A 12,997-nucleotide genomic window follows, 5' to 3' on the forward strand; every position below is an offset into this window, starting at 1 on the left:
GCCCTCCTTCACAACAAGAACCTGGAAGGAGAGGGAAGAGACGTCCAAGTTGTAAAACCTGGCAAAGGTGCCAGGGAAAGCCCAACCCGCAGCCAGGCAGATGTCCTCTAAGTACATGCCCTTAGACCACGCCCAGTAGGAGACCATGCTCCTGGTAGAGTGAGCTTTAACACTCATACATTTATTGGCTGCACAGAGCAATGTGCCGGGTCCTCACCCCGAGAGGAACACCATTCAGCACAAACTTGCCACTTCAAGTCATACAGCCACCTTGTGGAGTTTGCTCTGACCTGTTGTATGGTGGCAAGCACTGGTTCACCGTTCAGGTGACCAGGGACGTGCGCTGCATGTATCGACAGGAGATGCCTCTCACACCAGAGGAGAAGCTGGCCCACCAACTTCTTCACACCGTACACTGTCAGAAAAAAATAGCAAAATTTGTTTTTAGGGGTACAATGACTTGTCACTGGGGCAGTACCCTCAAAGGTACGTCCATGTGCCCTTAAACTTGGGTACAGTTTTGTACCCTTACAGCTTGTACCTTTTAAGAGGCAAATATGTACCCTTGGTGACTAACTTCGACTTCAGTGATATGGTACTATAATGTACCCTTGGAAAAGGTGGAAATTTGGCCTTTTAAGGGTACTGCCCCAGTGACAAGCACTTTGAACCTTATGAATGGCAAATTTGAACTCAGGTAAAGCATATTAAAAATTGCCAACTTAATGTTTAATCACATTTATTTAATAACATGAAACATTCAATAATTTCTCACATTTTTGTTCACGGTGTCACAGATTAACACACATTTCGCTTTAAAAATATTACTACACATTTCATTTTAACTTAATTACACATTCATACTCACCCAAAAATAAATTTTAGGAGCACATAAAAGCAGAAGTTTTAATGAACATCACGGGCTATCTTTTCAACACAATGGCAGTTGACAGTACCTCACTTTAAAGCTTAAAAAAAAGAACAAAACGAACATGTGAACACACAAACCACTTTGAAGGAGCTTCTCTCATTTCAGGTTGTTTCTCACCAAAAAATTATTGTATGCCTTAAGACTTTAAATTAGATGCACAAGTCACATGAACTACATTTATGACATCTTTTGGGTCTTCTAAGATTTAAATTGAGGCTCTATCCACTGCCATTGCACTGAAAGAGCGGGCTGTGATATTCATTAAAAATATCTCCTTTTCTGTCCCCACATAAGAAAAGAAAGTCATACAGGTTTGAAACATCATGAGGGTGAGTAAAATATGACAATTTTTTAATAGTCTCTTCTGGAACACAGGACGTCTTTGAATGATTCTTTACTCATATCTTTGCAATAGCACTTTGCAGGAAGTGAGCATATTTTTCATATAGGGTTAAAAAAGAAAGTATGCACTGAAGGCTGCAATTACCCCCTCTTTGATTCTTATTCCCCTGCACACCATCCATTTGATCAGGACCTGAACCATCCTGGTGAAAGCCATTTTCATATGGTGTATCAGCATCACACTGTAAGAGGAAAACATAATGTTAGAACAGTATTAAAACCATGCAATGTCTGCAAAAACAACTTTCCAAGCTTTACTAAATTTGCTATGACAGAACTTACAGTATTACATCATTCTGACGAAACAAAAACATTTGTTTGACAATATTTACTACTCATATAATCTGCAGTAATGCCACAGTAAATACCTGGAAGATCTTCTGCAAGCATCTCCTCTCTTGCTTCAATGTATACTTTGGTCAAAAGGATTTTTCTTGGTGCAAGCTCATGTACAATAGTGAAGCCCTCCTTGAAGCACTGGAATGTTGATGAATGGATTTGGCCAATTTCATCACATAACTGAAAAAAATTGATAGTAATGGAAAGTTAATCATTCACATTAACTTGATATTAAAGTGGTCACACCAGTCTTACAGAAATAGTTCACCCAAAAATGAAAATTATGTCCTAACTCACCCTTTTGTGGAACACAAATGGTGAATGTTTGAAATCTTCATAGTGTTTATTGGCCATAATGTAAGTGGATGGTGATTTAAAAAAAGCTCAAAAAGAGGGGAAAATGCCATAAAACCACAGTAAGGCCGTGTATCCACCAAGCGTTTTTTGCAGCTGAAAATGCCAGGTGCTCTTCTGAAAATGCCCAGCTGGGAGTGCTTGAGAGCGCTTTGGAGGCGCAACGTTTCAGCTTTGGTTGCATTGATACGTAATATCAGCGGAAGTAATGTGTTGCAAGTACCTAGTTTTGCAGATAGTTTGTGTTATCAACAATTACTGAATGTAAAAATGTCGGCACAAGGTAGATTACTTGCTCTGGTCCTTGCTCTGGATGAAGGGAAGGCTAAAGCATTATTTTTCATATTAATATTGTTGTAGTTCGGGAATGTCATCTGGTACAGACATGAATACTCAGAGACCAGCAAACTTCTCCGTTGTTGTTCAGTCGTTGTACAAGTAGGATGTGACGGTTGGTCGGTGTGGATTTTGTCCTGCCCCTCCTCCACTGTGACTGGACGGCTGGGTAAATAGTGAGTGACGAGCACTGCGTTTATCCCTAGTTGAACATTTTTCAACTCTCGGCGACCAGAAAAAATATACTAAGCATGCAGCGCTCAGCGTGGAGTAGACGTTCAGCGCCTCATCACGCTGCTGGCTTTTTTAAATACGGTCGCTCCCATTGCAAACAATTGAAAAAATACGCTAGCCTCAGGAAAAAACGCTTTGGTGGACACGGCCTAAAAGTAATCAATGCTACTTAAACTATATTCCAAGTTTGTTCACAGGATGCAATGAGAACCAGTTAGGTTTTCAGTGCTTTATTGCTTTAATTTGATGGTAAATAACAACTTAAATTATATTCTGTTCATAAAAGTGACCATATAACTACAGAAAACTTGGAATACATTGCACCTTTTATTTCAAATACTTTTACTGTGGTTTATGTCCCACCACCAGAAATTCACCTTTTGTGTTTAAAAAAAAAAATCATGTTGGTTTGAAATTACATTAGGGTGAGTAAAAGACAGAATTTTCCTTTTTTGGGTAAACTATTCAACAACTTTTCAGCAATATAAAAATATTAAAATGCCCCTCTGTGCCCCTCTCATTTTCATATCCCCCTGGTCTTTACAATGTAGTTCTAACCTATTGTTCCACATGCTACACTGAAATCGAACAAGTATTTTAAGCTGATATTTGACAAAATTATCTGTGATATTACTTACACTGAAGAGTTTTTATCCACCAGTCGTTCCATCTTCTATCTCCCTTATCTGCCATGAAAAAGTCTGTGGCATCCGGTCTTTAACAACCAAGGTATCTGTAGCATCTTGCCATACAGTACATGTAAAATATTTACATGTCCCTCAAAGGTGCATCCTCATCAATGACAGCAAAGTTCTGTTGGAGCCGAATAAAAAGTGCAGAGGAAAATATTTGTTCAATCTCAAATATACAAAACATTTTCGCATCTGAACTTAAATTTTGCAACCACTCAAAGATACTGTTACTCTTCAGTTATAAAGAGTATTAATGCTATCAATGATTAGAAGCTAAATGTATTGTGAAAAGCACTATACAAATAAAAATGAAGACTTCAAATATATGTTCTGTAAAACATTACTGTGCACTTGTCTAGCTAATGTGTTATACTACAGCAATCCACTCACCCCTGACACAGTTTCTTCAAACTGTATGACTGTGCCCAGATTTCTCCTTACTCCTCTCCTCCTCGAGAATCAGAGGTACATGCTCCAAGAGATTGGTGCCAAGTATGCTAACAAAAACAGAGAAACATAAGCATGATCAAGGATTACAGGCAATAAATGTCATAATACTTGGATTTAATGAGATAATACTGTGGCTGAAGAAGCAAAAGTGTAATAACAATGTTTATTATTACTTTGGGCATACGGAATTAACGCTGGCATCTTTCTAACTGTAATCACGCGTATTAAAAATTAGATTATTGCTCTTGGACGGAAAACAATCATAGCCGATACGCACACGCTGTACACCGGCCCAAAGCACCAGCTCTCTGGCGTGGTGAGCGACGTTGAGCGGATTTCTTCCGCACCAGTGGACATGTACCGTTACGTGCATTGAGCAAGTAATGGTACGTGTCCAAACATCTTGAGTTTCATGTGCTCTCAGTGAGCGCAATCAGTCTCACCGCGCGCTGCCTCCACATGAGTTCGGCCCAGACAGACAACACAGTGAGAGATGATTGTGTCGTGACCCTGAAGGAGAAGATTTTGATGAAATAGCGTTGCGTTCCACCTTATAGACTCTCGATGATGCGTGCATCCTGGGCAGAGCGTCAAGTGCTGTCTGCCAATAAATTGGCGGGATTATAAAGGGCTTCAGAGATCGTCACTCCTTGGCGGAGCTTCCCATATCATCAGCAACTTATGCAGCGTTGAAGTGACCGACTTGAAAGGGAACAGTGTTTACATGAGGGTTGAAATCATTGGATTACTCTCTGCTGTTGACATCAAAACATAAAATTGGATAAGCCAGTAAGAACGCTGGTAAATGTGTTTACATGCAACACAAAATTAGGGGAATGGGCAAAAATCTGTGTTTACCGCTTGATCTATGCCTAAAACTATTTTAGATTATATATTAGCATTGCTTCTGAAACAGTATCACTTTTTCTTAATTTTTTTTTTTTTAGATGTTTTAAAAGTATAAAGGCATATTTAAAATGTTTTATGTATTTATGTAACACAGAAAGTAAACAGAAAATAACAGAACAGAATGTAAGCCTAGTGATAAAAAGTTAATTCAGACTATTTTGTAGTAACTGGGTATTTTCTTATGTCGTAACATGAGGTAAAAAAAAATGCAGAAAAGCTTTTTTATTAAATTAAAACTTTAAAAAGTTTGTATATATATATATATATATATATATATATATATATATATATATATATATATATATATATATATATATATATATATATATATAAGGGGGTGGTGGGGCAAAAGTTGTTCTTGATTTAAAGGGGTTGTGACCAAAAAAATTGAGAACCACTGGTCTAAGGAGTTTACTTGACCTTATACATTGTATCGGTGTAAAATAAATGTGCTCAATGAGTATCTAATCTTATACTACTAATAATCTAAAACAATTTAAGTGAGCTTTAGAGATATCTAAGCAAATGTTTAGTAACTGCAATTCATATTTTATGGTATAAATGGAATCATAAGTTTGAAAATAATAAAATACTCGACATTTGTGAAATAATATACTTTTATAAATGCCATTTTTATTCGTTTCACCAGCTAGCGAACCGCACACACAGGATTGTGAGAACAAAGTGGTCTGTGGTATCAAGATGCAATTTCATGATGTAGTAGTACTTTTCCATCACCAGACATACTTTTAGTGTGTAGTAGAAATATGCAAATTGAGATTAAGCTAGATAATTTAAATGAATCTTAAACTAAATGTAAACAGCTGTATTAGTCCTCTTACCCTTTGTGCCAACAGGATACAAAGCCATCATGTTTAAAGCGCTGTGATCTTTCACACTCTGGCGTAATGAATCTCAATGAGCTCTCACAGTGTCAGGAGAGCTTATGTCATACACTACAGTAGCTAACTGAGTGTTACTCCTCCCCAGCATGTTATCAGTGCTAACGAAAAGTCTAATGAGGGTAATAAGAACAGGGAAATAAAGCATAGACAATGCCTATGCGATGAAGTGGGCCAAAGCTGTGATTTTAACTTTATAATTGCTGTAATTGTTGTGCCTTTGTTTTGTGATGTTTCCAGAAATTACTGATAAATGTTGCTATTTAAACTCATGCTGACCATAACGGACTTAAGGAACCCCCAACATCTGCCAGACAGTAATGTCATCTTTTGTAGACAGCTGAACTCCATTGTGCTTGTCATTTTAATGTCAATGCCTATGGAGAGCATATAAATGAATGCACTGTACATTAATGAGTAATTTTAGATGTCTCATGGCAGTAGAATTATAGGCTTTATGCTGCTACAATAAAGCCCCCCCAACCACACATCCCCCACCCTGAAATTAGCCAAGGGAAAAAAACTAATAACTCTCACAGATTTAGACGAAGGCTATAATCAGGTTCCTGTTCCCATTTTTAAAAAAAATGGTCTTCTCAGCCCTGTCACAAGTAAAGTGGCTGTGATTTCTAAGATTATTGTGTTAGCTATTCTTTGTTCAGGCTGTCGCATAAGAAAATGCCCAACTGTGCTCCACTTACTGTAGTTAAGGGGAAGAGAGGAATGGAGAAAGTCTAAAAGTTCATTTACTCACCCTTATGCCATCTTAAACTCGTATGATTTTCTTTCTTCTGCAGGGAAAAAAAAAAAATAATATTTTGAATTATGTATGATGCGTTTTTGTCCATACAATAAATCAGTAGGGTCCAAAACTTTCAGACTCCAAAAATGACATAACATCTGCATAAAAAATCCATTGGACTCGAGTGGTGTAATCCATTGCTGCATCCAAAATCGCATACTGTCAGATTATGTACTGATTTTGATGAAGGACACACTTCTCAGCTGTTAAAAAAGTATACTGTTTTTGGCATACTATATAGTAGGGAAATATGCATATCCAGATGCAAATCATGTCTTCTGAAGCAGTACGATTGCTTTGGGTGAGAAACTTGACAAAATACAAGTCCTTATTCACTATAAATCTTGATATCCGGCCCAACTGGAACACAGCGCAGGATTCAAGACAGTAATTCTTTGTCAGTGTACGTGGTTGCCAGGTACTATATACAAGTATCGTTATACATGAATAAGACATTGTATTTTTATTTTCTATTGTTTATCATCATCACCCTTTAGGTGACAGCAATACATTTTAAAAGTATCCCCAAAAAGCACAACCCACGACTATCATTTTAAACCATGTCTACATTTTTAAAATGGCACAACTGGGCATGAAAACCGCACACCTGGCAACACCATGTCTAGTTTGTGTACAGCGCTCTACGCATGTGTCAGGCACGAAGAAGTGTGTGAACAAGCTTCTCTCATGAATGTGCCAAGACGACTGTGGATATAAAGTGAATAAGGACTTAAATTTTGATAGGTTTCTCACCCAAAGCTATCGTATGCTTCAGAAGACATGGATTAAACCACTTTTATGCTGCCTTTTTGTCCTTTTTGGAGCTTGAAACATTTTTAGACCCTACTGATTTACATTGTATGGACAAAAACACATCATATATCCTTCAAAAATATCTTTGTTTTTGTTCCTCAGAAAAAAGAAAGTTGTACGAGTTTAAGACTGCATGAGGGTGAGTAAATCATGAGAGAATTATAATCGCATAAATGGGAACTTCAGTGGGACCAGTTGCCTGTGAAATTATTTACAGTAGCTATTTATCATTAGTTATTTATTAGCTATCTCAAATGCCTGTCTCAATAATCAATTGCGTTGTGACGCATTTAAATATTTTGAATTAAATAGAAGTGCGAACGAGATTTAAGAATCTTCATTTTTGGGTGAACTATTCCTTTAAATGTTACTGTAGTTGTACAGGATTACTACAGTAGATTATAATGGACACTATAAATTCAGCAGCATTTTAAAGTGTTTTAAAGAGTCTAGCTAAATGTTTCCAGGATAGGCTAATGTATTTTCTAGAATGCTACTGTCATAATTATGGACATTTCACTGCATTACAAACCCCCAAGAAAAAAGAATTCACATGTTAGAACACACATCATGTGTTTTGCTGCTATAGCAGGTTCCTCTCCTCTGCAAGGTTTTCCACTTGATCACATGGCTGCAGGGATTTTCTCCATTCAGAAACAAAAGAATCAGTGGGGTCAGGCACTTTCGTTGGTCGATGGGGTCTGGCTCGCAGTCTGTGTTCCAATTTATCCTAAAGGGCTTTTTGCAAGTTCTTCCAGACCAGAAAATGTTTGCTGAGCAGAAAAGCACCCTCCCAAAACTGTTTGCACACAGTTCTCTAGAATGTCATTGTTTGCCATAGCATTAAAATTTGCCTGCACTGAAATTACTGAAATAGCCGTACCCATTAATTAGAATGGGGTGTCCACACTTTTGGCCATGTCATGTACTTGACAAGGTAGATAGGGTGAGGCAGGTTATGATTATGACATTATGGAATTGCCCTTAACCTAACACTTGTTTGCTGATGTTCTGATATTCTGGACATATTTGTGAGTAATTTTATTTTTTATTTTTTTAATGTTTTTAATTTTAAAAGTCTTGCAAGCTTCTTAAATGTTTGTTATTAAATGGGCAGACTTCCTGTAGTTAATTACATGTTTTAATTGAAGTCAATGGTAATTAAAGAATTGTTTTATGATATCTAACTTTTCTGGGAGATTTCCAGGAAAGAATCTGGTTCATAAACTAGGCTAACCTGTACAAACAAAGCTTAGTGGACATTCACAGTATCCCCAATGATGTTTATCCCCAGATATTTTTCTTTGGACTAAATGTTATTGTAATGCTTAATGAGTTATTCCCTTCATGTTTGTCACTCTCAGTGTAAGCCATCAAAAGTAACTGTTATATAATATCACAAGGTGTAGTTATTATTCTTGTTCACCCCTTTCCTGTGTGTGTTTTATTAATGTTTTTGTGTGTTTATGTGTGTGTGTTTGTGTCTCACTAGCCTTCGTAACCCTTCTAAATGGTGACCAGGCACAGGATGCCATCCGAACTCTGCACCAGACGTCAATCCGCGGCCGTGACATCACCGTCCAGCTGCAGCCCACAGACTCACTCCTGTGTGTCACCAACCTGCCCTACACAGTCACTGCCGCCCAGTTTCAGGAGTTGGTGCGTTCCTATGGCAACATTGAGCGCTGTTTCCTGGTTTACAGCGACCTTACAGGTCACTCTAAAGGTTATGGCTTTGTAGAGTACATGAAGAAGGACTCGGCCTCCAGGGCACGCTCAGAACTCTTGAGGAAACCGCTGGGCGACCGAGCACTCATGGTGCAATGGGCTGATGTCAACCAGCTGACCTCTGCTGACCATCTCCACTCAAAGTGCCTATGTGTGGACCGCCTGCCGCTAGACTTCGAAGACTCAGAGGAACTGGCTCACATTTTTTCAGAGCACTACAAACCAGTCTTCTGTCAGGTGAGATGAGAGAGAAGGATTAGGGCGTTTGTATTTAGGCATGTCACCCTAACTGACATGGTTTGAAAGTATTAGGTTACAGAATAAATTAATTTGCTTTTGGTGAAGGGTGATAATATTTATTTCTTTCTTTAGGAATACTGTTGTCCTCTTTTGAAATGTTTTTGTTTCTTTCACTTGTAAATCTTGTATTTAAAGTAGTTCTCCCAAAAATGAAAATTGCCCCAAAAATCTTTTACTCACTCATATCACTCAAAATCAGTTTGACTTTCTTTCTTCCATAGAACTCAAAATTATATGTTTAGTACATTGTCCATACAATAGCTTTATGTGAAGAACAGACCAAAATGTAAAGTGTTATTCACTGAAAATTAACCCCAAATCTCACTCACACTTACAGTTATGCAAACTTAGCACTTCGTTCTCAGATGCGTTTTGCATCACTGATGTTAAACCTGGCATGATGCATCTTGACAAGCCATACGTGAACATACCCTAATGCGATTGAAATTTGTGAGCTGTAGTCGAGGACAAATTTTTCAGAGAATAACTAACATAAATTTCGTACTGTTCCTCACTATTGGATGACTTTAGAGGACCTGAAATATATCACAAGTTCTTTTATAGTGCTTTACTTGTCATTTTTGGAACTTGACAGGGTCCAACCAATGAAGTTTTATTGTATGGAAAAGAACTGGGGGAACATTCCTCAAAACTTCTCCTTTTTTTTCCACAGAAGAAAGAAAGTCAAACAGGTTTGAAAAGACATTTAAATGATGAGTGAATGATGTCAGTATTTTCATTTTTGGATAAAGGACTCCTTTAAAAATGGCAGCCTATGCTGTCTTGTCATCTTTGTGGTGTTTGTGTGTGCGAGCAATACAACTTCCAGTCATTAGCGTAGTGCTGATCACCTAATTGTGGCTTTAGAGGTCGGGCTCTGTTGCCAGACACAGTGGCGAGGATGTGTGCTGAAACCTTACCCAGCCTTCACTTCCCTCTCCAATGTGTTAAGAAGAGAGAGCTTTTCACCATGTAGACCAGCTCCAGAAATCAATACGTCCTAGGAAAACTGTCTTTAAGTGCTGATGCAGGATACGGTTTCCTGAAGCTCCATTCTAATCAGAACCATTAAAGCTAAAGGGTATCACTGACTTTAGATCTGCAGTTAGGGCCAACACCAGCTGACACAGAAATCAATACACCACACCCTTTCAATCCCATGAAGATTTGCTAAATCCACATCATCTGCTGGAGCTTTGGAGATGCATCAGGCTCTCAGGACTTTGACCTCAAATTGCATCACTGTGCTCTCAGGCCTCTTTAAAACTTCAGATTTGCTTCAAGAATCAATACTGGAGCTCTCTGAATATTGCCGCCCCCACTACTGTACAGAAATTAGATAACTCTAGCAACTGCAAAAGTGATTCAGCTCATCTGTGTGCAGAAGATGCCGGAAAATAAGATGCAAAATGCAGCTCACATTGACAGAAAATATCTCATTAGGTCTCATCAATATTTAGGAGGTTTCTAATTATCTAAAAGCTTCTTTCATAATCGGGTAGTGATTGGAAAGAGTGACTATGGAGTAGAAATGCTCTCCTAAGTACCATTTGTTCTCAACTCTTCCATGTAGATAAAGAGTTTACACAGTAATTTTGTTCTAAAAGAGAGACCTAATCTAAAGATTTCTTAATATTATATCTAAATATTGCATTTACATTTACATTTACATTGCATCCTATTTTACGCATTAAAAAAATGCAAGAAAGCATTAAAGGGATAGATAACACAAAAATGAAAATTCTGTCATCATTTACTCAACCTCATGTCATTTGAAGCACTTTGATTTTCATTCTTCCATTGAACACAAAAGGAAATATTTAGAACAATATTCAAGCTGATCTTTTCTATATTTTTAAATAAAAAAAAATACCAGAACCATATGATTTTCATGACCTTTGGTTTCTGTTAATGGTTTGTAAAGGTTCTTTTTTCCACAGAAGGTGACAGAACATTGTACAAAAGTAAATAATGTTTCAGCCGCACTTTTCAACGTCAGCATTGCCCCGCTGCTGAATCTTCAACGCGAAACAAACTGCGCGACCATTGTAGTCTGATTCCTGAACAAATGACTCTTTTGAGCCATAGGTTTTGAATCTTCAGTGTGAAATACACAGCGCGACCAGTGTAATGCGGTTCCTGAACAAATGACTCTTATAAACTGATTCTTTTTAGTGAACCTTCTGCCATTTCCAACTCAAAGTGAAGAACTGTTACTGTTTTGTGTAATGTTGTTTTTCAGTCTCCTGAGACATGCATCAGGCACTCACTGGTGTTTCAAAGGACAATGTGTTGTTAAAGATAGCCCTCCACATTACGATTTTTGTTGTATTCAGTGAAATGTATTTTTTTTTTTTTAAATGTATGAATGAAATGTGTTAACACATTTTTTGTTAGTTTAGTTTAGAATGTTTTTTGTTTGTATTTAGAATGTAATTTTTAATAGTTTATAAAATTATATATATATTTTTGCATTAGGACCAATTACTGGATTACATTTATGGTCTTTTTGCAAGAATTGTATTAAATTTGTCTCTTTGATATTTCTGCTCTGAGGAAATCTGAAATTAGCTTTTCATTTAGCAACAGATTGCTGAGGGCATTAAATGCAATAAAAATAATAATAATAATAATATTTCCAAATATTTCTTCCTCAACAGTAACATTTTTATTGGAAATTCAATTAAAACCAGAATCATTAAATTCCTTTCGACTCCCATTCCTAGCAAAAGTGGCACACTACTAAGCTCCAAAAAGCACCATAAAAGTACTAATAAAGCCATGCAATAGAGTTTATTCTAAGTCGTCTAAAGCCATATGATAGCCTTGTGTGATGAACAGACTGAAATTAATAAGTCATTAATCGCTGGAAATCTTCCTCACAACGTAACTCTTAAATTTTCTTCACACTTGTGTAAACTAAAACCTGGCAAATCTTGATCAGTCACGAGACGCAAGAGAACCAGTGACGTCAAAATATATCTTTGTTTTCCATGAAAGAAAGAAAACCATACAGGTTGCAAACAACATGTGGGTGAGAAATTATAAAAGAAATTTCTTTGGCTTAACTAACATTTCTCAAAGCCTGTGGTTTCTTATGCCCTTCACATTTCTCACTATGGTATTATATGAAATGGCAAAACAAAAAAGTAGTTGAGTTTAGTCGACAGAAAATATCAGCTCTTTTTCTCCCTCTCACATCTCACCTCCCACTGTATCGCTCATCTGTCACACAGCCCCCCCACCCTCAACTCAACTCCCATTTGCCTTTGAGATACTTTTGAGAAAGACAGCAGTTATGTTATTAAATGACTCAGCATGTACATGACAGGCATGTTCTGACCCGGCTCTTCTGTGTCACATCTGAGGGGCTCTCGTACTCATATACAGCCTGACAGCTGTACACACACTGATTGGCAACTTCCTGATATATCTACAGGTGGACGAGGTTAATGACAAATGGAAAGATTAAACCCAGTGTGAAAATAATACACTGATATTCAGGGTGGTGGAGTTTTTTAAAGAAATTCCAATTGGTAATTTTCGGGGAGCAATCAGTTGAGGTTTGTGTCGATCAGCCCATATTGTCTTTTGATGCTCCTAACACACATCTGTATATTAAATACTTTTTAGACAAACACTAAAGTTATTATGAATAGTTTTATGAAACGCCTTTTTTTAATTATATTGATAGGCAATAAACTGATTAATAATCAACATGATCACACAGGAAATCAATATGTTGCTTCCAAAAGTTCATGTACCCTGAAATTGACCCCCCTCTGCCAAATTACTGACCAGCATC

General features: G+C 37.3%; 1 protein-coding gene and 1 long non-coding RNA gene across 3 annotated transcripts in view; one reads left to right on the plus strand and one right to left on the minus strand.

The window, feature by feature from the left end:
* Positions 1-12,997, plus strand: part of LOC127446336 (ribonucleoprotein PTB-binding 2-like) — a 119,438-nt gene that overhangs the window by 47,459 nt on the left and 58,982 nt on the right. Inside the window, exons 2-3 of one of the 2 annotated variants that reach the window (XM_051707187.1) lie at positions 7,267-7,303; positions 8,657-9,129. In XM_051707187.1, coding sequence (XP_051563147.1) covers positions 7,267-7,303; positions 8,657-9,129 — 510 coding nt within the window. The remainder of the gene's footprint in view (positions 1-7,266; positions 7,304-8,656; positions 9,130-12,997) is intronic. The other variant, XM_051707186.1, reaches the window with a different exon arrangement.
* On the minus strand, positions 816-3,399 carry LOC127446349 (uncharacterized). The gene is made up of 3 exons (XR_007898200.1): positions 3,235-3,399; positions 1,702-1,852; positions 816-1,515 (listed from the first exon to the last, which is right to left on the minus strand). It is a non-coding gene; the product is annotated as an uncharacterized LOC127446349 (long non-coding RNA).

Source organism: Myxocyprinus asiaticus, chromosome 9, assembly GCF_019703515.2.
Source record: "Myxocyprinus asiaticus isolate MX2 ecotype Aquarium Trade chromosome 9, UBuf_Myxa_2, whole genome shotgun sequence".
NCBI classification, from domain to species: Eukaryota; Metazoa; Chordata; class Actinopteri; order Cypriniformes; family Catostomidae; genus Myxocyprinus; species Myxocyprinus asiaticus.